At 50.7% G+C, this 24,556-nt stretch overlaps 9 protein-coding genes across 9 annotated transcripts; 6 read left to right on the top strand and 3 right to left on the bottom strand.

Moving 5' to 3' along the window:
* Positions 1-1,413: 1,413 nt before the first annotated feature.
* On the top strand, positions 1,414-2,597 carry N7462_010782 (class I SAM-dependent methyltransferase; the record flags this gene model as incomplete). The annotated part of the gene is made up of 4 exons (XM_057082496.1): positions 1,414-1,436; positions 1,526-1,605; positions 1,664-1,825; positions 1,900-2,597. 4 exons carry the CDS (start codon positions 1,414-1,416, stop codon positions 2,595-2,597), a joined length of 963 nt encoding a protein of 320 aa, XP_056929536.1.
* A 636-nt stretch (positions 2,598-3,233) lies between these two features.
* Positions 3,234-5,536, top strand: N7462_010781 (uncharacterized protein; the record flags this gene model as incomplete). The annotated part of the gene is made up of 2 exons (XM_057082495.1): positions 3,234-3,546; positions 3,606-5,536. The coding sequence occupies 2 exons, from the start codon at positions 3,234-3,236 to the stop codon at positions 5,534-5,536; spliced, it is 2,244 nt and encodes a 747-aa protein (XP_056929535.1).
* Positions 5,537-5,864: 328 nt separating this feature from the next.
* On the bottom strand, positions 5,865-6,870 carry pup1 (proteasome core particle subunit beta 2; the record flags this gene model as incomplete). Its single annotated transcript, XM_057082494.1, has 3 exons — positions 5,865-6,524; positions 6,624-6,671; positions 6,745-6,870. The coding sequence occupies 3 exons, from the start codon at positions 6,868-6,870 to the stop codon at positions 5,865-5,867; spliced, it is 834 nt and encodes a 277-aa protein (XP_056929534.1).
* A 531-nt stretch (positions 6,871-7,401) lies between these two features.
* Positions 7,402-11,978, top strand: N7462_010779 (FG-nucleoporin NUP159; the record flags this gene model as incomplete). Its single annotated transcript, XM_057082493.1, has 3 exons — positions 7,402-7,488; positions 7,562-8,243; positions 8,299-11,978. 3 exons carry the CDS (start codon positions 7,402-7,404, stop codon positions 11,976-11,978), a joined length of 4,449 nt encoding a protein of 1,482 aa, XP_056929533.1.
* A 399-nt stretch (positions 11,979-12,377) lies between these two features.
* N7462_010778 (uncharacterized protein) lies at positions 12,378-13,192 on the top strand (the record flags this gene model as incomplete). The annotated part of the gene is made up of 2 exons (XM_057082492.1): positions 12,378-12,564; positions 12,645-13,192. The coding sequence occupies 2 exons, from the start codon at positions 12,378-12,380 to the stop codon at positions 13,190-13,192; spliced, it is 735 nt and encodes a 244-aa protein (XP_056929532.1).
* A 362-nt stretch (positions 13,193-13,554) lies between these two features.
* On the bottom strand, positions 13,555-15,080 carry N7462_010777 (telomere maintenance protein PBP2; the record flags this gene model as incomplete). The annotated part of the gene is made up of 3 exons (XM_057082491.1): positions 13,555-13,577; positions 13,634-14,513; positions 14,577-15,080. 3 exons carry the CDS (start codon positions 15,078-15,080, stop codon positions 13,555-13,557), a joined length of 1,407 nt encoding a protein of 468 aa, XP_056929531.1.
* Positions 15,081-15,824: 744 nt separating this feature from the next.
* Positions 15,825-16,919, top strand: N7462_010776 (uncharacterized protein; the record flags this gene model as incomplete). The annotated part of the gene is made up of 2 exons (XM_057082490.1): positions 15,825-15,980; positions 16,071-16,919. 2 exons carry the CDS (start codon positions 15,825-15,827, stop codon positions 16,917-16,919), a joined length of 1,005 nt encoding a protein of 334 aa, XP_056929530.1.
* Positions 16,920-17,166: 247 nt separating this feature from the next.
* Positions 17,167-21,880, bottom strand: N7462_010775 (uncharacterized protein; the record flags this gene model as incomplete). The annotated part of the gene is made up of 4 exons (XM_057082489.1): positions 17,167-17,723; positions 17,775-17,853; positions 17,911-21,491; positions 21,559-21,880. The coding sequence occupies 4 exons, from the start codon at positions 21,878-21,880 to the stop codon at positions 17,167-17,169; spliced, it is 4,539 nt and encodes a 1,512-aa protein (XP_056929529.1).
* Positions 21,881-22,265: 385 nt separating this feature from the next.
* Positions 22,266-24,427, top strand: N7462_010774 (putative Kelch repeats protein; the record flags this gene model as incomplete). Its single annotated transcript, XM_057082488.1, has 3 exons — positions 22,266-22,710; positions 22,774-22,919; positions 22,994-24,427. 3 exons carry the CDS (start codon positions 22,266-22,268, stop codon positions 24,425-24,427), a joined length of 2,025 nt encoding a protein of 674 aa, XP_056929528.1.
* Positions 24,428-24,556: the final 129 nt, after the last annotated feature.

Raw genomic sequence — 24,556 nt, 5'->3', positions numbered from 1 at the left:
CTGGGGTCGAAGGGGGTGGTGAAGGATAAGTCCTCCGATTCCAATCCGGGCGTCGCTAAGACCTGGATCGCCGATGCTCAACCACGCGCCAAACAGGGAAAAGCATGGGAGCTGCGTTTTATGTACTTTCCCTGTACTCTGCGAGTCCCTACCGTATATTTCAGCTCCGCTGAAGATCGTGAAATCCTCGAACCAAAAATTCAAAAATAAAATAAAATGAAATAAAACTTGAGCCCAAGGTCCACCAATCTATCATCTGTTTCTTTGCCCCCCACCTCCTCCCCTTCTTTTCTTCCTACGAAAATTCTGGATACTGATTTCGTGTTTCAAAAGACATTTCGTTGTCCGCAACACCTCACGAAAACTAAATTATCGACCCGCGAGAACTGGCAGATACCTTCCATTAGCCAGCCTCTTGGGAAGCCCTAGGAAGCGTCGTCCCAAGACTGAATCTTCGGGCGGGATAACTCGTTGGGGGGTTCATGGTCGCCCGCCGCCCGTAGCGCCTGTCGCCAGTGACTCCCCGCTAAAAACGACGATTTCACACCCGAACTCTGATGTCCATGCCCACTTCTTGGTATAGTCTGGCTCAACCTTGTACCCCGTCCATGCACGCACTGGTAACTCCACTTCCTTGACCCCCTGCGGGATTTGCTTTTCATGACCTGAACAGTGTCGATCCCCCTAGCCGCTTACCAGCGATTGATTTCATTAATTTATAGTTGTCCGGATCGTCTTCCCGCCCTGTCAAATTGTAACTTAACCCGAGCCGTCGGGCTCAAAGAGAGACCGCGATTGAATCACCATCACCTGTCGTCCCCAATCCTTCTTCTGCCCACCTTGATCTCCTCAAACCTCTCTTCGATTAGACTAGAGTAATTTGGTTGACCAATGGTGATTCAGTGCGGGACATGAAATGGAGTGTCGCCCAATCCACTATTCACATCGCCTGTTCACTAGGTATCCAGTCCCCCACTACTACCGTAGTCACAATTCCCGGCCACACCTCCACTTCCGTCCAGGAGATCAAATTGATCGAGGTCTTAACCACTATTCTGTCACAGTCACCCCCCAGAACTTTCTTGGATGCAACGTATCTGAACATTTGAACCACCCGGAGCCGCTTCGAAGGTTGCCTTTTCCGTCCCACCCTCGTTAGGGTTTGCTCGCGAATCTCACTCGCTTCGGCCGATTCTACTGAATAACGACCCAGGTTAACCACCATGGTTCCTAAATCCTCTGTTAGTTCGGTCTATTCCTTTGCTTTATCTCAATTTTTTTTCATCCGTTTCCCCTTTTTGCACAGTCTCCCATCAGGAAGCACCATTCTGGGAGTCACTTATCTTTGGTTCGATACTGTCTTCTGCTTGTGTACTTGTTTGCCATTTTCTAAATACTCTATTGACATCGCAGATGCAGGATCCAAAAAGTGAATGGTAGGTCTCAATTGGAATTTCAACCTGCTACGATGATTCTATGAACATGCTCCGGGGGCTCTTCAGCAATACTAATCAAATCGCAACAGTGACACGCAGTCGCTGACTGACAGTGTAACGAACTATCCCGTTGAAAATAATAGAAGGTATCACAAATACCATGAAGGAGGTATGTATTGTCGCTTTTCCTCAATCCATGAACGGAGCTTATCTGACCGTGTGGATAGCCTATCCTTACCCGAATGATGAACAGGAGCTTGATCGCCTCGATATGCAACACCACATGTTCAAAATGGTCATGGGCGATAAACTATACCATGTCCCCCTCGATCAACCCAAGCAGATTCTAGATATCGGAACTGGGTCGGGGATTTGGCCTATAGAAATGGGTAGGTCCTTCTGACCCTGCAGTTGACGTTGATCTGGTACCCATCTCATTGCTTTTTCTCTCTCCCTTCTGCAGCGCCACATTTCCCCGAAACCGCTATCACTGGAACCGATCTATCCCCAGTTCAACCAACAGAAGTTCCGCACAATGTGCATTTTCTACTCGACGATGCCACAGAAGACGAATGGCTGTGGGATTCGGACCATTTCGATTTCATTCACATCGCCCATATGACGGGTGCCATGCCATCCTTCAAGCGCATTTTGCGACAGTCCTATAAACATCTCAAACCAGGAGCATATATCGAATGTCATGAAATGGATCCGAAGCCAAAATGTGACGATAATACGATGCCCCCAGAGAATCCGGACGGCTACAGCGCGTATGCTCTTCATGACTGGTTTGATTTGAATATGCGCTCCAGTCAAGAGGTTGAGCCCTCGAGACAATTCCGCATTGCGCATCGGATTAAGCGCTGGATGGAAGAGGTAGGATTTGTGGACGTCGAGCAGCGAATCTTCAAAGTGCCTCTGAACACCTGGCCAGACGACGAGAAGATGAAAATCATCGGGCAGTGGAGCGAGACCAACTGGCTCGAGGCTCTATCAGGCTGGTCATACAAGCCATTTCTTGCACTGGGATGGTCCACACCTGAGATTGAAGTCTTCCTCGTGGATGTCAGGAAGAGCCTCCAGGACCGCAGTGTGCACGCTTATATGGACTTTTATGTGGTGACGGGTCGCAAACCGCTACCAGGTGAGAATATATATTGAAAAGATACCAGAAGAGAGATTTTCTCTCTTTACCATTGATGACCTTGATACCTTCCCCTTGACACTTTGACAATTTTTTCATTGAGATGATTTGCATGAGATACCATTTGACTGGAGAGGTATATTTTGCATGCATGAGATGGGCGCATAGTTGTATTTGTTTATCTTCGTTTTCAATATCATCTTTCTCTTGAATTTGAATCCCCACGTACTTACTTTGATTGAATATTTGACTCTTGAGTTTCCTAATTGATCAAGTCCACGACTGGGTTTGACGTGTTGTTGGCATGATACAACCGCTCATCCTGTTGTACACCATGAACAATGAGAAAAAGTAAACAAAGTGAATCATAAAGTAGAATGAATGTAGTGACTATTAATGCTAAAGGGTGAAAACAAATTTAGAAAAACGTATCCACATTCTTCTTACAAAGAAGTGCTGTTCGAGGGTCTTAGGTACTAACTAATTCGCGGCCTGGGATTTGCCAGAGATTGAAATGCCAATGGGTAACTAGTTAAGCCACATGATGAGTCAGCAAGAACCAAGAACCTGAACCCCGAAGCTGCCAAAAGTTGACGATCCTCGCCGACTCGACCTTATCATCACCAATTGACTGCGCAAGCAATTGTAGACTCATGTCTTTTGGTAGACATGCCTACCGGCATGTGCTGAGGCCGCCTTCTCCACCGACCATTGACCATCTTTGGATCAGCGACGACTTGCTCGCCTCAACCTTCCGCCGGTTTGCGAATGGCCAACGCCGCCATGGGAGCTGCGTCCCCGGTCCTCTCGAGGCCCGGAGGCGCCTTGCTCGACGCAGAAATACGGCACTCGCTGGTTTTGGGGTGGCTTCGGCTGAGGATATTGCGTGTTTGTTCGGCCGCAATGGGAGAGAGCATATGAAATGGACCGACCACCCATGGCAGAGAGCCCATTTTGAAAATCAAGGTATGTGTGCCTATGGATAAGCCATCTCAATCCAAATGCCATCCTAACCGTCCAAAAAGACGTTGAAAGTTACACATTAGGCATGGCCGACACCCAAATACCTTTCTATCACCAAAACCCTGAACCTACAGACTCCGCTATCTCAAGTGACAACCCTTCGACTCCCTACAAGACAGCCCACAAGTCCCGACCTCAAATATTAGCGGAATACCTCGACACGGAAAACTGGAGCATTGAAGATGTGAGGGACTTTGCCCGCAGGCTGAGGATAGACCTTCAACGAGAGCCAACCTACAGTCGGCAAATATTCGAAAAGCTCATTAAACGGTCAACTACAGACCTGAGACAGGCAATCAAATTCCTCGACGATCCATTTTTGAATACGCGTGGGTCCGGCAATTACATTGCAGCCGTGAAAATGTTTATACGAACGAAGGCAAAACGATCGAATCGCGTCCACGTGCTCAACTCTGTTGTTAAAGCGCTCGAGCTAGGATTGGTCCCATCAGATGAACTTTGCTTGATAGTCAGAGCGATACCAAATATCTTGGTTGAACGAAACAAGACATTGGGCAACTGGGACCAGAAAGCATTGCTAAAACATTATCGAGCCATGTGGAAGGCTATCGGACGCTGCAACATCCTTGGCTTTCGCGATCTCGACAAAGGGGTCGTGAGTTCGTGGATTACGCAGCTTCTGAATGTACGAAGCTTCCGTTTTGCGGAAGAAATAATTGTCGCAACTCATGATGCGAACTCTGATGTCCACTGGCCCACAACCTTGATTATGGCCCAACTGAAGACTCTCAACGAAATTGATGCTAGTACAGCTCTTCCATACCCTTACCAAATGTTGAGCCAACTTAATGAGGACTGTGCGGCCAGATCCATTGTTGACGTTACTGAGACTTTGGCCTTGTCTATGCCCAAAGGCCATGCGAGGGACCAATTGCTAGAGCGATGGCGAGAATGCCTCCTTAGGGTTTCAAACATCTCTGCTATTGCATCGTCACAAGTATGGCTTGATCTTCCGCTCGCCTATACAGACAGCGTAAAGGTGGTACGGTCTCCTTTGATAACTCCAGTTCAACGTCATATCATTCTTCGCCTCTGGATTTTGCGAAGTCTCAGCCGAGCTCTTGGACCTATGTATAATCAAAACTCTAGGCCCACTGACCAGCCCATCTACATGCTACTTAGCCTGTTTGAAACAGCGACCCAATATACGGATGGATCTTTTCTGTCGGATCTCATGGGTGCTATTCAAAGCCTAAATCTTCCTCACAATAGCCTTTTACTTTTGGCAGTCGACCTCAAGATAAGGAAATTGACAACAAGAGCAACCCGTCGAACTCTTGAGCGATTGGAGACCTCAGCGACTACCTTAACAGATGTTTGGGCGGACCCAGTCGCGTACAAGGGCATACAATCCTTCTTTTACGGCACGTTTGAGCAAATGTTCCGCCGCTTAGATCTGACAAGCCCTGAGTCTGTGGCAGAATGTCTCCATCTGGCTCGAAGTGGGGACTCGAAAAGCGTCTGGTCGGTTCTCAGACTTCTGCGCAACCATACCCCCTTCAAGCTTTGCCTCAACAAGGCCTGGGTTCCCCTGCCTCACCCTGGCGAGAAAGCTCTCGTACGCTATCACCCAGGCCCTCGTGATGCCCAAAGTCCTGACCCATATGTTGCTGTTGAATTCATCCATCAACTTGCTGTCGCGTTCTCTTGCTGCCAACAATTAACCCCTTCCCGGTCGTTCCACCTCATTCACTGGCTCTACGACTATTTGCGCCGGCATGGTGGCCCCGTCTATCCCTCTTTAGTACAAGCTATGTATCATGCCGGTGTTGTGCGTTATCGCCGTGAGGGACGTCGGATCTCACCCACCCAGTATGAGTATATCCTCTGGATTGTCAGCAAGTTTGAAGGCCCCGATGTTGCGAACCAACTAAGGTCCCCGGCGCAGATCGGGCAGGGAACTTCTCGGTAGCGCGATAGTTTTCAGTGTTAGGCAGGCGATGGCGGTGTTTCTTATATTCATACTTTTTGCATGTTCGTAGCTTATATCATGTTGCATAGATACCCCCGTATCCCACCGCTGAGGGATGGGTACGCAGATATACTTTGTCATGAAGAAGGGTTGAATTCTTGGTTATTCTGATAGCTCCATACCTCCAGTTATAGTAGAAACTCCAGAAAAGGTGCTCCGTCCGAAGACCATGGTACAATAATGAGACTCAAGCCCAAGTGTATATTAAATCACCTCAGAAAAGACCACTAGCCTGCGCCTCTGTTCGATGGTCCTGACCAGTAACTCCCTAAGCATCAACATCCATTGTCTCCCCGGCAGCTAGATTAATATCTCCTGATAAGGTCTCGATGGTCACATATTTCTTCATATCCTCCTTGCTGATAACCTTCTGGTTCAGCCAAGCGGTGGTGCCACGAGGGAAGCGGTAGTTGCGCTCCTTCTCCCCACGCTCATTGGGCTTCTCGTAGTTGCGGAGAAGCTGGGTAGGCTTGTCATTCTCGATGACGCACACATCGACGTTGCTACCAGAGCCGAGATCGTTGAAAATACCGGCCTTGATCGCCTCCGAGCACAGCGCAATGGCGCCCTCCTTGTCCAAGTCCGGCTGCCACATCGACTCGAAGACACTCATGGCCGCCAGACTTCCAGATCCCATCGTCACGTATGGCAGTTTATCTGTTGATCCGTGCGCGTGCACAGTGTACAGCCCAACGCCGGTAGGATCCACGCCGGCCACTACCAAGTATGCTCCAATGTGGCCCTGGTATCGGAAGAGGTGCTGCTTCAGCATGGTCATGCAGGTGATCACTCGTGGGTCACGGCCGGTCGATAGAGAGTGAAGTTCAACATTGGAGCTGATGAGGGCAGTGGTGAACTCGGTATCTGCGGCCGTACCGGCGCCGGCACACCAGATCTTAGGAGCAATGTAGTGGAGCTTCTCGCAGTTCTATTCCAATACATTTGTCAGCGTCCTGGTGACCATTTTAAGGGGATGGAATGAGTGCCATTTCATTGATGATCCCATTAAAAAAACAAGTGTGCGTACCTTGTCTGCTACTATAGGGCCACTGGTGGCTCGGGTATCTGCTGCGATCTGCAATCATCACCAAGAGTCAGCTTCATTGTTGACGCTGATTTCAGGAACTTGGGGTAATTTGTAACCGTACCACAACGCCATTATCATAAATGCATCCGACGATTGTCGTACCAGTGCTGGTAGCTTTGGGGAGAGGGACTCCCCTGGCGTGAAGGGCCGCATTTCGATTGAAGTTGGAGAAGTCGAAGCCCGGCATCTTGTCAACGCAGGGAGTGTGCGACTTGAATATCAAGAATGGAGAACAAAGAGTATGAGATCAAAAGGAAGGTAGATGGCGAAGAGTCACTGGTTATTGGTGGAGGTGGAGGGGAGGGGGAGGAACAAGCTGATGGGAGGAGTGAAGTTGAGCGCCGAGCTGTTTGGAAGTGACGAAGCTCCCGCAGCCTGGTGATGGCAGCCTGACCCGTCAGGCCACAGAAAGCTGTTGGGTGTTTTTGCCGCGAACATTTTCGAAGTTCAAACCTCGCAGCTGGTTTACTCCTCATCTTCTCACCACGATCCAGTCTGGATCCTTTTTACCGCGTCACCTTGTCTTCTCTTTACGGGGAGCAGCTACTTCAAGATTTTTGCGCGTACTCTTCATCTCTTCAACCGGAGTCCGCAAACACTCCACCGACGCTCTTTCTCTCTTACTCCGCCATCCTCTCCATCGCTCAATGCGCCCAAGTCCAGCTCACCTCTAGGTGACCATTCTCGTTCAATTTCCGCCGAATTTGACCGTTTCAGAATGGCCTTCGGCTTCGGGTCGTCTATCCCTGCTGGAGGGAGCGCGTCTATGGAGCTTGGGCCGGAGGTCCCAGAAGTCTTCACGGATGTAAGTCGACCGCCCAGAGCTTCAAAAAACAGCTTGGTCGATCTGTATACTGATACTCTGACTCAATCTATAGCATATTGGCTTCAAAGGTGTTCATGGCGATGCTAACGTCCGTCTCCTCTCCACCCCTTGGCCCGAAGATGCCCTCCCCTCCCCAACCACATCTCTCCTAGCTGTCGCGCAGAGCAAAGGAGTCCTTGTTGGTGCAGGTCCCGATGCTCTCGTTGTCGCTAGCACCGAAGCGGTGCGAAAAGCTATCGAAGCTCCAACGGGAGAGGAGAAAATAAAAACCAAACCATTCCAACCACAAGCCACCATCCCTCTGCCTGCGCGCCCAACACATGTGGCATTTACCGCAAGCGAGGACGCATTGATTGTGGCCACAGAAAATGGTTCTCAACTGTCGATTTTTGAGACGAACAGCCTTTCGCAATCGAATGCGCAACCGGCCCTTTCTGTTTCAACAAATGGCGTCACGATTCGATCTCTCGCGCCAAACCCGGATCCTACTTCAACCTTTGTTGCCTTGGTTACCATTAATGGTGAACTACTCATTGCAGACTTGAAGAGTGGTAATATTGTCTCTAATGCCAACGGCCCTTTTCTCAGGACTGGCGTTAGCACTGTCGGGTGGAGCAACAAGGGAAAGCAACTCGTGGCTGGTATGGCCGATGGAACAGCGGAACAAATGACACCGGATGGAACGAAAAAGGACCATATTCCTCGCCCATCTGACTTGGAAGGGGAGTGCCATGGTATGTATTACCGCGTTTCTTTATGTGATCATATCCTCTCTGACCCCTTTGACAGTTTCCTCCATCGCATGGCTTGAGAATGACATCTTTTGCATGGTGTATACCCCGAATGCCCCAGAGGACGATTATGGTATCCCGGCCTCATCTTACTACATTATCACAAGACGGAAACAGGCTCCTTTCTTAATCCAGAAAATGTCGGAAATTTGTTCGCCGATTGGCTTCAACATGAAGCGTTCGCCCGCCTACCAGTTTATCGTGCGGCTACGAGACTACAAGCCACATATGAAAGACGTTCTGATCGTCTCTTCTACCTGCTCCTCAGATATCGGTCTTATCGCGCGATCGGAACAACCATTGGCGAGTGATGAGACCGCCATGGGCCTTGCTGGGCATTTCGCCCCGACAGGTGTTGACGATGATATCAAAAGAGCATCAGTTCCCTTAAAGGATGATCTTGGAGAAACTTCTGTGATCGGCATGGCCCCTTATTTTTGCTCCAATGGCAATGTTATCGCACCCATTGTGGGCGACGACGACATCCAAGAGAGCTCGACACCCCTGCCAGGCTTGCTTCTCCTAAATAATGATGGGATTCTTTCCTCCTGGTGGTTCATCTATAATGACGCTATTCGCCAAAACGTTCCTTACTCGGGCCTTGTCTCGGGCAGTCAGATTGCGCAGCAGCCGGCTGGACCCTCCCCTGCTCTTGCTGCCGCTCCCGCTCAGCAACAAGCCACATTTGGCCAATCTTCCTTTGGCAGCGCTTCTCCTTTCGGTTCTTCGACCTTTGGAAAGCCCTCAGGTGGCCCATCCTTTGGTAGCCCCTCTCCGATGGGAGCTGCGGCATTCGGAAAGCCCTCTGCACCCTCGTTTGGAAGCCCCTCAACTCTGGGTGGCGGTGCAGCTCCTTCATTTGGAAAACCATCCACTCCAGGCCCAGCTTTTGGAGCTCCTTCACAGCCGGGATCCGGATTTGGTGCCGTGGGATCGACCTTCGGACAGCCTAGCACTCCAGGAAAAAGCCTTCTGGGACCTGGAACTGGCACTACAGGAGGCGGCTTCAGCTCTTTCTCTCGTGGTGGTGGGTTCGGTGGCTTTGCAGCCGCTAAGCCCGGCGAGTCACCGTTTGCAAAGGCATCAGGTGAAAGTGCATTTACAAAGGCATCAACCTCTTCACCTTTTGGATCCAAACTCGATACCGAAACCGCCTTTGCGCCACCAAAATCCAATGAAATTAAGAATCCGTTTGGTTCTGGTGCAAGCGGGTTCTCCCTGGGTTCCACTTTTAAGGCTGACAGTACGGCAGCCAAAGATGAACCAAAATCTGACAAGCCATCATCGGGCGCCTTTTTTGGCGGTTCGTTCGACGAAATGGTCACTAGTAAGCCAGAGACACCCGGAGAAACCATGGATGACACGGAGGATAAGCCTGCTCCCGAGCAGCCCCAGAAGACTCAGCCAACATCCATTTTCGGAGCGCCAATCAAGTCAACAACTCAGACTTCGTCCTTGTTCGGCTCGAAACCAATCCAGCCAGCACAACCTCAACCTTTTGTCGAAACGAGTAAACCATCAACCTTTTCAATCTTTGGCAACAGTACCACGACTTCTACTGCTCAGTCAAGTTTTCAAACCAATACGTCTCAGAATCAGGTAACAAGCCCTCTTTCAGCACCTTCAGATAAAACCGAGACACCAAAGAGGGAACCATCTGTTTCTACACCGACTCTGTCCTCACTTGAGGCTCCGTTGCCCCCGGATTCCATGAGCAGAGCAAGTTATGCACCTGGTGACACCTCAGCTTCGTCTAATGTATCGAAGAGCTCTGTCGATGACGCACCTTTGCCTCCAGACTTCACTACTGCAACAAAGCCTACTCCAAAGTCTGACGATGTGCCCCCTCCCTCACCTTTCTTTATTGAGAAGCAATCCACTCCGAAGCTTGACGGTTCTCCTCGGACTTCAGACTTCATCTCTAAGCCGAAAAAGACCGACAGCCAACCACCCGTTATCGAAGACGCTCCCTTGCCTCCTGACCCAAGCATCACAAAGATCAAGTCTGAACCCGAGGAGGAGACTGTTTCGCTTCCCGAAATATCTAATGCCGGGTCTGATGCCGATCAGGATGCAGATGAGTCAGATTTCAGCGATAGTGGCGAGGAGATCACGCGCGATGAAACAAAAATTCCGAGTCCCAAGCCCTCCGCGGAAAGCTCGTTCGGTGGCTTCTCTGACAAAAGCTCCACGGGAGGCATCTTCAGTGGAGTTTCGAAAACTGCCCCGAAGCAAACGCAAGGGCAGCCGCCTCGCCAATTGTTTGGAGAGATTCCAAAGCAGCCTCTTCTTCCCCCTCCTGGTCCAGCTGCTCGGAATGGGCGCGAGCCTTACCGGTCCCCAAGTCCTACCCGTGTTCAATCACAGAAGAGCACTATGTTATCTCGCAATATAAACCGAGAGCCTGGCAGCGCTTTGGCTTCTCGAAAGGCATCCCTGACTCAGATTGCTCAGCGTGACGGCCAGTTGCGGAAAGTCAGTGATTCTACTAGCTGGCAAGAGCAAGCTCATGCCTCAGTTGCCGCTCAGCGCCAGGAGGAGGAAATTCTCTCTTTGTCAGATGATGACGAGGATGAGAGACTTCGTGCCGATCTTGCTCGCCCAGCTGAGCCCGCTGCCACACTTGATCCATTCCTGCCGCACCAGAACTACACCGGAGAGACTGCTAAGCCAGGAATTCCCGGCATGATTGAACGCCTATACCGCGATATTAACTCCATGGTTGATACGCTTGGCGTCAATGCTCGCTCTCTGGAATCATATCTCCTTTACCAGCAGCCCCCCAAGAAATCGGATGCAACTCAATGGGTGACCATCCTAAAGGGCGAACAGCCTGACGATGTACTTGATAAGGAAATGTTTCTGCAGGACATTGCCAATCTCGAAGATGTTGTTACTGCCCTTTCCCTTTCTCTTAATGAAGAGCGCCTTCAATCGGTCGAAGACAAGTTAGACCAATGTCGTGAGCTGCTCACAAAAGAGATCGTGACTTTACGTGGTCAATGCGCCAGCATTCGAAAGACCCTCGATGCGCACACTGATACGGGAGCGATTCTCTCGGCACCGCTTTCCGCCGAACAGGCTACTCTCCAACATGATCTGCGAACTGCCTTCACCACCATCCAGGCCAAGATGGCTGATCTCGAGCAAGGGGTCTCAATGTTGCGTGCTAAGCTCGCCGATGTCCCACGCCCTGATGGAGCAGCCAGTACCTCTCGGAAGCGACCCACTGTAGAAGCTGTCACCTCAACCATTGCCACTATGATGAGTATGGCAGAGAGCAAGAGCAGTGATATCGATTTGCTTGAGGCTCAAATGCGCAAGCTCGGTGTCGACGTTTCCTCGACAGTTCCTGCCAGCCGCGAAAATTCGCCCTTCACTACCCCCCGCAAGAATGCCGGGCGCTTCCCAACCACCCCCGGCTCTCGCGGCTCTATTGACAATAGTGCTTACCACACTCCCGAGTCTGCATCGCGCGGCGGCAATTTCCGGGCCAGCATTACCGGCTCCGCGAAGCACAGTCGCCTGCGTTCCGTTGACATCGCCGGGCCTGTGGTCGTGCGCGAGGATACCTCCCAATGGAAGGCTAAGACCGAACGTCGCAAGCACCTGGTAGGCAACCTGAAGAGCGCATTCGAGAAGCGAAAAGTCAAAGTACGTGGAATGGATGATCTCTAGTGAATTCTTGACATCTTGTATGCGGGCGATTTTAGCGAGACCCCATTGGCTCCTGACCATCCCCATATTGATTATTTTGAATTTTCTGTTTCTCGGCGTGACTTTTAATGGGATTGAATTGGAGAGCGATACGAAAAGATCTTTTCGTTCATGGAAGTTGACATTGTACATATTGTCTTTTGCTTTTGCTTCCGCCCTCCCAGGGTTGTTATAGTCTATGTGTTATGCACCGGCGTCGCGTTAATGAAAGACCGGACCTCTGACATCATTTTCCCATGACATCGGCCTTAATTAACTCTTAAATTAAGCCTATGCTTGTTTGGACGATTTCGTAAAAGAACCCATCTTTACTCCCATATTTGATTCGTCTGCTCGCTCTCCACATCGTGCAATCCAACCATGTCACAAGCGATCAGCGAGTTTATATATTTCAAGGTCAAGCCTGAGGTCAAGCCTGAGGACCCCGCTAGTGATGAAGGGGCGGCACTTCTGAGGGTCTTTCGCGCCACTCAACAACAAAGTGGCCATCAAAGTTCGGCATGGGGCCGGGCGGTAGAAGACGAGAATACGCTTGTATGGGTGGTGGGTAAGTTCTGTCGGTCAATAGGACCAATCTGCGCGGGAATTGATGCCTTGACTATCGACAAAATGCTCCTTCTTCCGCAGATACCCAGAGCTGTATACACCCATCAGCACCGGCTAATACTCTACAATCACCAGACTGGACCGACGCCCGTAGCTCTACAACCGCTGCGCATCTAGAACCATTCCTGCTCGACACCCGTCAGCCTCCCACAGCTCTCTATACAACCCTGAACCCGCCGATCTCAAGCACAGATACCCTGACCAAGAACCCGGTCACCGAGCTATGCTGTCTTCCATTTGCAAGCAACCTTACGGTGCATGAGATGCGGCAGCTGAACGCGGACTTGATCAGCTTTCGCACCGCTTTGGTTGAGCAGTTGCCCCAGGCGGCGGGTCCACGGTCTTGGACAATGGGCCATGTTGATCGACCAAGTGCGGTGGAGCATGTGAAGAGCCCGAGCGGCCATGCGGTAGTGCATTTCATAGCTGTAGGATGGGACAGCGTGGAAGCACATAAAAGGGCAAAGGATACCAAGGAGTTTGTAGCAAGTATCGCGCCGATTCGGGAGAAGATGCTGTCCACTGTGCCTGGATTGGAGATGAAACATGTCAGTTTCCAGAAGATCTAGTGGACAGTTTGAAAGCTCGCAGTGAAACATGGGATGCGAGGAAGCTTACATCCAAATGTGAGTTATTGAACAAGATTTGGGATTGCTGAAAGACAGCCGGAGTCGTCAGAAAATGGAATCTGTGGTCTGCAGCTGCGGCTACGTGGAGGAAGGCATGGGGTTAATGGAAAGGTGCAAGAAAAAAAGGTGAATTGGTAATTAGGAGGCAGGGATCAGGCACACGCCTCAAATAAGATACAGCAAGAAGAGAATAGAACACCCGTGCGAGATTGGAAACACAAACAGAATCATCGTAAACCGCCATAGACTTTTGGAGCACAATACTTGTAGAGCTCCGGAGATAAAAGGGATTGTTACTCAACTTAAACTCGGTGCTTCTCGCTTTCTATGGGTTCATTGTTAGTGGTTGCTTTGGAAGAGAACATGTGGAGTGCCACTCACCAAGTCGCGAGTAAAGCATGTAGAGGGCCATCTGGTTGCATTCCTGGGTACCGGTGATCGTCACTAGGCGCTCGTTGCTGTTCTCCTGCGGCTCGTTGATCTTGATGACGCTGCCAGACAGGTGGCGTATTTCATTGATCTTAGCACCACCCTTGCCGATGATTGCACCAACCATATCGTTGGGAATGTAAATCTGCTGGGTCAGTGGCTGGCCGGGCATAGCACCGCCCACAGGAGGCTGTGCCTGAGGAGCAGGGCGGCCAGGAGTAGGCTGAGGGCCACCCACATAAGGGGTAGGCTGGTGGGGAGCAGCGCCGGCATAGGGAGTGTGTGGGGCAGCGCCATAAGGCATGGCGGGCTGAGCAACTGGAGGCTGAGCCTGGCCTTGAAGGTAGGGGACACCGTAAGATCCCGGCTGGCCGCGGTTGGGGTGAGGGTGGTGACGCTTGAAGGTGTCAGGGTGACCATACTGGCCCCCAGCTGGCTGGGGAACATAGGGGACAACCTGCATACCCCCAGGAACAGCACCGGCAGGACCACCGCTGCGCGTGGCGTAGGCCGAGGCTGCGGGACCACCGAAACGCTCCGTCAGCTGCTCGCCAAGAGTCACAGCAACATAATATGTCGCGATATGGACGGCATCTGCAACACCAAGGATGACCAATGAGCGTTCAGTCGACAGAGGCAGGCAGGTATCGGAGGCATTGAGTCGAGCGCCAGACGCTTCCTGGATCTCACGGATGCGGCTACCACCCTTGCCAATGATCGAGCCAATGAGAATGTGGGGGATTAGCAAACGCAGGGGATAAGTCTTGGACTGGGCAGTGGAAGGGGCGTCGATGGGTTCATTGTTCAGGGTACGAATGATAAGACCGAATGCCTGGTATAGTCAGCAACGAGTGTTCCCAATGAAATCTAGAGCTCGACGGTAAAAAAAACCTACCTTGGCGACTGCGTCCTGGGCACCGCTGACGGTCAAAATCCGCTCCACGGCACCCCGGGAATAATCGCTGACAGTGCACTTGGCACCGGACCTTTGACGGATCTGCGACACATTCTCACCTCCTTTTCCAATAACTGTAGCGGCCTCGGGGCTCGAAATTACCGCACGGATATGGATCCAGCTCGATTCGTCCTGAGTAGCCTGTTGATCGGATTGGGAGCCGGTCCGCTCGCCGTGGGATGCGGTGGATTGGATGGGCTGAGGTTCGGGCTGACCCTTGCCGTTGGGGGCATCGGGGACGACGGTGTCACCCTGGGTATCCTTAGAGCCATCGACGGGCGGAATCTGGTTGCTAGAGACATCGGTCTCGGCCTCGGCGTCACTGCGCGCTACTTTGTCCAGGGCCGGGCGCTTGGCTTCCGGCTGGTCGTTGGGGCCCGACGGAGAAGAAGGGTCCTCGAGAGGACGCTTGGTCGATTGCAGGTTGGACGGAGAGGCTGACATGGCTTTGGTTGCTGTTCTGTTCTTCACTTACGTGAAAAGAGGTCGTATGTCAAGAATGAAATCTGCTTTCTTCTTTTTATGATCGTCTATGTACACCAGAGGGTCCCACAGAAGGTGCTGGTGCTTGGCGATCGACGGGGAAGGATCTGGTGCTTGGAGAGGCTGGAGGTGGAGTGAGAGATGTGGTGGTGTTGATGCCGAGAGAAAAGTGCAGATCAGGTGGTGGTGGTGATGATGGGGCTCGCCAGTTGAAGAGCAAGGGAAGCTTCACGGGATGAATCTCCGGGGAAATGCTCGAGGGAAGAAAGCGAAAAAGGTATGGAGGGAAGTGGAATGGAGCCGGGTGCTGGATGCGACGGGTAAGGAGAGGGTCCGAAGTAGGAAACCAGAAATGCGCGACCCGAACCACTTGCTGCCTCTAGTTACTCGAGGGAAACGAAAAGGAAACGCTGGGGTAGAAGGGCGAATGGGATAGAAGCAATAAAGAGAAGGCGCGGGACGGGAAAAGATGATGGAGGGTGGAAGAAGGAGAAGGTGAGAAGGCAAGAGGACAAGCAGCCGAAACGAGGTGGACAAGGTGATGTCCGCCGCTTCCCCGCTAAACCCCAATCGGGACACCACGTGATATCAACGCGACGCGGTTGTTTGGTAGTTGACACAAGCGGGCAGCTCTGGACAATCTCAGTAACATCGCGTGAAAGTAGGCCTTTCAGCTGGAACAGACTGTTTCTTCAAGTGGCAGTGATGGAGATCTCAGATAGTACCGTGCAGAAGATCCAGAAATTCGAGCACAACCGTCAAGCCGCGGAGAAAGAGTCCTCGAATGAGCCTCTTAGCGCAACGGCCCTGCATGCCTATGCGCGACGTCTAGATGGAACATTACAGCAACTTCAAGAGCAGGTTCGGCGACAAGAAGAAGAATTGAACAGGGTGAAAAGATCATTTCCTGCATTTGGACGAGCGATGGCTAATGGATGTCTTTATTTCTAGCTCCGAGAGATTCGTTCACATGGCTTGCAGGATACTGATAGTGATCCCTGGTCTCGCGTCTCTCAGGCGCGACTTGCAAAGCGAGCGTACAACTCATTGCTACAGACACAAGATGAATTGCCATCAACAGAATCTGTCCTACCTTCACTAATAGCTATCGAAGAAACCTCCCATCTTATTAAGGAGGGTAAACTGTCAGTCTCTGCGATTGCTGAAAAGCTATCTACGGACCGTGACCGCCTGAGAGTGGAGGAAGCCAATTTGCGCGAATCTCGTGTATTAGCGAGCGGGCTTCGCGAAAGAATACAAAGGATTCGCACTCTCAATGCTCGAAAACAAGAGCAGACGCCATCGCAAGTGGCCCAGGAAGTGGTCCGAGAACAAAAGAAAAAAACCAAGGGGCTGGATCGCTCATCTGTAGACCTCAAGGACGCTCTGGATAAATTCATTGACCATACCTTGGCTCCGATGCTTGCTGCGGAGGATCTTGGTGGTCCAACGGTGGGAGATGCACTTGAGGTCTCAGACGCAACCCTTCAGGCTGGCTATACGGCCCATGGTAAGCCGAAGAAGAAGGAGCCAAAAGAACAAGAAGACGCCGGCCAGCAACGGATTGACCAATTCCTGCGTCGCAAGACAGATGGACCCAGTCCTGCGAACAGACGAGAAACGGCGGCGGCCGAGGTGCATGATCTACTGAATGCTTTGCTAGAGGCCGGGACCTCGTATGTGGACCTTGAACGCGACTCTGCAGCATCACGGTTTCTTGTACGAGCTAAGGTCGCCCAATTCCACCCACGAGATGCCCGGCGTTTACGACTTATTGATTTTGGTCGCTCACTCGGATAGATAGTCGCTGGTGATAGTCCGTGGAAAGACTTGAAATTGCAACGAAAAAAATCGGATTATGTCTATTTGTATCCTAAGTCTGAGTAGTTGCCCAACGGGAATAATCCATTTGTTCCCAGCAATGTTTGGTTTTATGCGCAGACGAAACCCCAGGCAGGTTTTAGAGAGACAAGAAAGAAAACGCCTATAAATGCATCATGCACATAAACGCCCACTCATGATCAATTCGTAAAGAAAAAAACATAGTTCAAACAGGCATCATGCCAATCGTAGATTTCGAGGTTTTGGCTTTCGAAGTCTTTCGTGGTGCCGCAGATGACCGGCTTGAAGGGCGATCGGTGCTAGGTTTGGATCTCGCTTTCGAGGCTCCCCTGGCTTTCCAGCCACCAGTAGAGCCGCCAATTTTTCGGCGTGGTCGCTTCGTATAAGCGCGCTTGCGACCCTTAGAGCTAGAGGCCGCCGGTCCTGATTCGAAGACACTATCGGGATCAAAACCAGGCGATGGCGGAGGAGGGAAATAGCGACTAGTGATATTATTATCGGAGGTCTCTGCCATGGGCCGGTCGAGGTCATTATTGGGCGCCTGGTCAACAAAAAGATCGTCGTCGTCACTGTACTCATCGCTGCTGCTAAGGTTGATGACATTGTGGTGGTTGGGGTCTGGGACGATGCCATTTGTCTCCGCATCATCTTTCAATTCATGATAACGTCGCCTGGCGTTATCCACCAGCCTCAATATCTGGCGACCATAGCGGGTTACTTTGTCTGGATCGATCCCAGGAATAGCAGAGAGCTCCGAGACCGCTAGAGCGAATTAGCAAGATAGTCACTAGCAACTGAAGAAAGAAAATTTACTCTTAGGGAATGAGATGGCCATATCACGAAGGATGTAATCTGGGAACGGTTGGGATTGAGGGCCTTTTTCAGCAACGATCTATAGAAAATGTGAGTTCGGTGGTAACTTTATCAAATTTTCAATGAACAATGATACCTCTTGAAGATATCTCTTAGCCGTAACCTCGAAATCTTCCACAACAGCACGGTGAAGATGATCCAGGCCATCCATCTTTTGGTCGGTTATGATGGGAAGGTTGACTTCGCGTATGTTTTTATTCCGGGCTCGGCCGGCCACTCGAATCCTCTCAAAGCCATCACTATCCTCATCCGCTGAAGAGTGATTGATATGAACAGATTTCTGTTTGGAACGCGTATGGCGACGGTCAGTTGCCGATTGAATGGGAGAAGAAACCATGGTGGATTGAGGATAGGCCTGGCTTCCAGATTTCTTCTGTCCAGGACGCGCTGCCGCTCTCCCTTTGCCATTGGGAGAGACGCGAACCTGCAGCTTCATTTGACGCTGGCCTGTTTCGTACTCCGTGGCGCGTCGACCGAGTTTGATATACTGAACAGCGAAATCCTTTCCATTGATGACGTTGTCCTCCGCTAACGCGTCTTCGCCCAGTAAGCGGTAGAAAAGCCGTTCTGCTTCTGCTCGCTCAAGATCCGACCCCTTGCCATACCAAGGTAGCTGCTTATGAGAAGCTGACTTGGCTCGTTTTAAATCCCCTCGTAGGATGTCCACACAATAGAGCACGGTCACTTTATCACACGCTTGGTTCTGGAAATGCCGGACAATCTTAATGGCTGACGATGCATACTCAGTAAAATCATGGAGCTCAAAAACTGAATCCGACTTGCAGTTATCACACGAGTCGTCACAATCTTCTCGACGAAAGTATTCGTTGAAGTAGGCGAGAACTTGCACTCGTCGACAATCACTGCGGTTCTCACAAAATTGAACAACATTGCGTAGCATTTGTTTCTGGCGAGCCTTTTGTTCATAATTGCCATCACCATCATCAATCATACGCTTCAATGTCGCAAAATCTTTGTATCCGTAATATAGATAGCAACCTGAACGCTTGCCATCTCGACCAGCCCGTCCAGTTTCCTGATAGTACCCCTCAAGACTCTTGGGGATGCTGTGATGAATCACAAATCTCACATCTGGCTTGTCGATACCCATGCCGAAGGCAATGGTGGCAACAATAACATGGTATCGGCCTTGCTGCCAGTAATTCTGAACTTCGGCTTTTTCGCTGGACTTCATTGCTGCATGGTAATGATGGGCCTTGAGGCGATATTTCTTTCGCAAATCCTCCGCAACTTTCTCACAGGTCTTGCGCGACAGACAGTAGACAATTCCACATTGGTTCTTGTAAGAGGTGGTGATTATGTCGGCAATGCCGGCGAGCACTTCATCATTCTTTCCCTTGATTCGCACCTCGTAGGTCAAGTTCGGGCGGTTGAAGCTTTGTAAGAATACTTCACATCCCTTCATCTTGAGATTATGCATGACGTCCACTTTCACGTTCTCCGTTGCGGTGGCAGTTAAAGCCATGAGCGGTACACCAGGTAACTTTGTCCGAACCTCGCCCAGTTCTTTATAATCGGGTCGAAAGTCATGGCCCCACTGGCTGACACAATGAGCCTCATCAATGACTAGTCGGGCAAGTCTTTTCCTGTGATGGAGTTTTTCGAGAGCTCTGACAAGGGTTTGGTTCTTGTTGATCATCTCCGGGGTGATATACAACAACTCTAGGCCTTCACCGCCGGCGTTGGATAGCTGGCCAAGGATCCACGATCGCTCAGTCTTGTCAGATTCGCCGTTGATCAAGAAAGCTTTGATATTCAGTTTTCGCAAGTGATCCACTTGGTCTTGCATCAGACTAAGCAGTGGGGACACCACAATTGTAACACCACGGGTATGGCCACTATTTACGATAGAAGGGAGCTGGTAGCATAAGGACTTTCCACCTCCGGTTGGCATCAGAATGAATGTGTCTTTTCCACCCAACGTTGCATCTATCGCCTCCAGTTGATTTGATCGGAACCCACGGAGGTGGAATCTATCCTTAAGGACAGTTCTTACTTCCTGGGACCAGGGATGATTGGACCAAAATGAGTTCCGGGGAGGTGATTTCTTCAGAGAGGGCATGCGAGAGGCATTGCCGGATGTCTCTGTGAAGACTCGACGGCCTTTGAATACTTCTTCTTGGACAGGTGGTTCGGGACCATTATCGAAACTCCCCGCTACTTCGAGCATCTCCTCATCGCTAGCATTCCAATCAAAGTCGTCGGAATCCACAGCACTTGCAAGCTGAGGTGAGGCCATATTCCGTGAGACAAAAGCATCTTGGCGAGCCATGCTGCTACGATCCAGCGCCCATGAAACATCCCGAGCCACCTTCGAATTTGCAGAGGATGATTGTTGTGTTCCAAGTCTTTCAGCCCTGCCCATAGGCTGTGGGGAGGTCGGAGGTGATTCTTCCCGTACTGGGGCAAAGTCCTCGAATTGCCGCCTGGAAGACGCCTGGATGGGATCAAAGCACAACTGCTTCATTGGGTCTCCAGAATCACCCGACCCGGGATTTGCCGCTAAATCCAAGATCTGAGCTTGAGGAAGAAGTTCGAGTATTTCTCGTTCAACTTTCTCAAGCTCTGACTCAACAGCTCGACTCCGTGCAAGCTCCTCCGGCATGGTTGTTGGGTCCAGACCTTGGGAGATGGCAGACATCAGATTCTGCTTTAGACTTTCCTTGCGAGAGATGCATTCACTGTGCGTGCTTCGATGTTTTTGCAAGGATTCAATGGCCTGGATCCGGGTAACAAGATCCCTATTTGCGGCAATCAGGTCAGGTGCTGGTCGGCCTTCCATTGCCTGCTCATAAACAATCTCGGAATTCGCCTGAAGAGTGGTCTTCAGCTGTGAAATGGACTTTTCCAAAGCGTGCGATGACAAGCTCAGAAATTTGACAACATTCTTGTCCTTTTCTTGTAGAGTGGGGATCTTCGGCGCCAGGGAGGGTTGCGGGGGCGGTATCGAGTCCTGGTCGATTCTCTTCTTTACTTTGCGACTTGGAGGACGCATTGTATCGTTCATTTCTGGATCCTGATGCGAATCTCCCAAACTGCTTTTCTCATGGTCTACAGGGCTGATTGGAGGGAGTTTTGGATACAACCCTGCATCGGCATCCAGAACCATATTATCAACTTGATCATCGTTCAGCCAGCTATCATCGAATGGATCTTCTTCATCAGAATCGGCAATAACACTCGGATGAATGTTCTTCAGGATGTTTGGAGGATCGCGCTTGAATTGAGCTGCCCGTTTTGACACGCTAACCTGGCTGACCTGGCTCGTGATCTGGGCCAGTTCTGTGATATTCCCCGAGGATGAAGGCAGGCTTGCCTTGGACGGTGTTCGAACTTTAGTCGCATGTTTTGAAGGCGAGATGAGATCTGATGAATACTCATCGCTTTTCCGCTTCCTGCCTCGTTTTTCACGGGCCCCTTCGCGCGATGCTGCTTCCTCGGTCCACAAGCGGCGTGGTTCCCCAAAATCAGCAGTTGTTATTGATGATGACGGTATGAAGCGATCGTGGTCACCGGTCAAATCAATCGATTCGATCTCACCGAATGGAGACCTCTCAAGCTTGCGATTTGACCGAAGAGGAGTGGCTTTGGGGCAAACACTTTTGAAGGAGGATTGTGGCGCTTCAAGAAACGATTCTGTTTGCAAAATAGAGCGTCAATCAGTGAATTCTCCTACAAAATACAAAGATTCCTCAATCTCTACCTTGAACCACGCTTCTCGATGAAGACGGTTTTTTGACAGTCGAAGGTGAACTTGGTGGCCGGGTGTCGGAACAGCTGAGCATACGAGGCTTGCTTCCTGATGGAGGCGCAAGCATCAACCTTGCCATATTATCGTCGGATACATCATCTAGATCCTCCAAAATCACATTTGATAGCTCGCCTTCGTCAGGGAGGGGAGGTTGTTGCAACGAGACGCGATTCTCGGGCTCGATAGGAGGGATTTCAGCAGACAAAGAGGGGTAAAGGGAAGGGCCTTGACCAAGGAGCCATTTAAGATGCACGGCAAGATTGGTCTTCGTCATGGGGGCGTATTGCGCTCATGACCTTGGCCTCTAGTCATTTGCAGCATTTCAACTCGCGCTGTCGCGACTCTCGACAACGCGTCCCGCACGTGAGCGGTCAGTGCCACTGATAAGCAGACGCTATACTTTGACTCGCCTCCAATTCGACTATAAAATGCAAGTCAATTGTAATTAAATAAATAATCAGGATGGGTATATCATAAGCAGTCATTAAATCCCATGTAGTCACTAGTATAACCCCAATATTTGATGCTTTTGGGGGTGATGAATGATCAACATGTCCTGATAAGTGTATGTGGGGAAAACCTTTTATGCCCCGCGGCCGAGAATCTTGGAGCTTCAAGAAAAAAAAAAGAGAGAAATCCGTGAAAGGCCACAGCTCACCATGGCCAAGAAGAACAAGAAGTCCGCGGAGCACAAGGAACGTATCGCGGCCAAGCAATCAAAGAAGACTGCTCAAAAGGAAAAAAAGTCCAAGGCCAAAGGCAGGGATGTGGACAGTGACGCCGAAGACGCCGACCTGGATGCCATCCTGGCCCAGTATGCCGAAGAGCAGGCCAAGTTCTTGAAGGTGACAGAAGTTCCTTCAGGGCCTCCAGCGCCCCGATCATCTTCCACGGTGCTAGCATCCCCGAGCAACCGGAACGAACTGCTTCTCTTTGGCGGCGAGTACTTTGACGGAACCCACGCAACATTTTTCAACAACCTCTTCGTATACCTGATTGACCGGGGCGAATGGAGAGAAGTCACTAGCCCTAACAGTCCATTGCCTCGAAGTGGTCACGCTTGGTGTCGCGGAGGAAATTCTGGAGGTGTATACCTGTTCGGAGGTGAGCTTGCTTACATATTCTGTACGACATGCAATGATTTTATGGCGGTCTAACAGAAGACAGGGGAGTTCTCATCACCTAAGCAGGGCACCTTTTACCATTACAATGACTTCTGGCATCTAGATCCTGCCACTCGGGAATGGACTCGCCTTGAGACTAAAGGCAAAGGGCCTCCGGCACGGAGCGGCCACCGAATGACGTATTACAAGGTATGGAAGAATTGCTGAATATTGCCTGTCCTGGCGTGGTAAAGTTACAGCCTGACCAGTAAATCAAATTCTAGAACTATATCATTCTTTTTGGTGGATTCCAGGATACCTCCCAGCAGACAAAGTACTTACAAGACCTGTGGATTTATGACTGCTCCAAGTTTACTTGGTTCAATCCTACACTGACGACGGCCTCGCAGAAGCCGGACTCTCGCTCTTCTTTCTCATTCTTGCCTCACGAGACAGGTGCAGTCCTCTACGGCGGTTACTCCCGAGTTAAAGCATCTGCCGCGACGGGCAGCAAGCAAGGCAAGGGCGGCCCTCAAAAAATGACACTGCGGCCCATGGTCCATCAAGATACCTGGTTCCTCAGGATTACACCCCCCGAATCAGACACACCGGTCTCTACTGGTCCTACAGTTCGATGGGAGAGGAGAAAGAAGCCTGCTAACACCCCCAACCCGGCCCGCGTGGGTACCACTATGGCTTACCACAAGGGACGTGGCATCATGTTTGGTGGCGTCCACGACGTTGAGTTGACTGAAGAGGGCATCGATAGCGAGTTCTTCGACACCCTGTTTGCTTGGAACACTGATCGAAATCGGTTCTTCCCGTTGAGTCTTCGTCGTCCCCGAGCTCCAGGGAAAAAGCAGCAGGCGAACCAGGCTATCAAATCTCGTGACCGAAGCAAGGCAAATGAGGAAGAACTTCTTCAGAACCTTAAGGCGTTGGAGGCGAAGGGTGGGATTCGTACTGATGATGACGACGATGAACTCATGCAACTGAGCACACCAAAGTCTGAGGAGTCCAATGAGCCTGCCAAACCTGTGGTGGTGCGCTTCGAGATGCCCCACAGGAGATTCAATGCTCAACTTGCGGTCCAAGACGACATGCTCTTCATTTACGGTGGAACCTTCGAAAAGGGTGACCGTGAGTTCACATTCGACGATATGTATTCCATTGACCTGGTTAAAATGGATGGAGTGAAAGAGGTTTTCTACCACGAGCCGCAGAATTGGAATCTTCTGGACGAAGCCGATGATAGTGATGAGGACATGGAGGATGACGAGGAAGATGAAGAGATGGAAGATGAGGAAGGCGATGCTATGTCGCTGGGTGCCTCATCTCCTGCACCTACTGAAGTCACCGTACCCTCCGTCACTCAAGGCATGGAGCAGCTTGACGTTGAGGAACAGGAGACAGATCAGCCTGTTGATGACAGCAAGCCGCTGCCTCGTCCCTTCGAGAGTCTGAGGGAGTTCTTCAGCCGAACCTCTGAAGAGTGGCAGAGGATCCTGATCGAGAATTTGAGATTAAAGGGCCAATCTGACGAAAAGAGTATCAAAGAGTTACGGAAGGCTGCATTCGATATTGCGGAAGAGAAGTGGTGGGATAGTCGTGAGGAGATCGTGGCTCTTGAAGATGAGCAGGAAGCAGCCGGTATTGGGGAGGTGGTCAGCATGGCCGATCGAACTGAGAATATGGGAAGTGCTGGTCGTCGTCGCTGATTTGCATATAAAAGAATTTAAGATTCATTCATAAATCAATACCGTTTTATTATTCTGCATATACTTGAGATTGTATTTTGCAAATTACATCACAAGGCTCTGGTCATGCCATATCTGCACCGGATGTGA

The sequence above is a fragment of the Penicillium macrosclerotiorum genome, assembly GCF_028827735.1.
Source record: "Penicillium macrosclerotiorum strain IBT 26536 chromosome Unknown utg000010l_segment0_segment0, whole genome shotgun sequence".
Taxonomy (NCBI): Eukaryota; Fungi; Ascomycota; class Eurotiomycetes; order Eurotiales; family Aspergillaceae; genus Penicillium; species Penicillium macrosclerotiorum.
The sequence above is the reverse complement of the archived record's forward strand: the minus strand, read 5'-3'. Positions and strand labels throughout refer to the sequence as shown.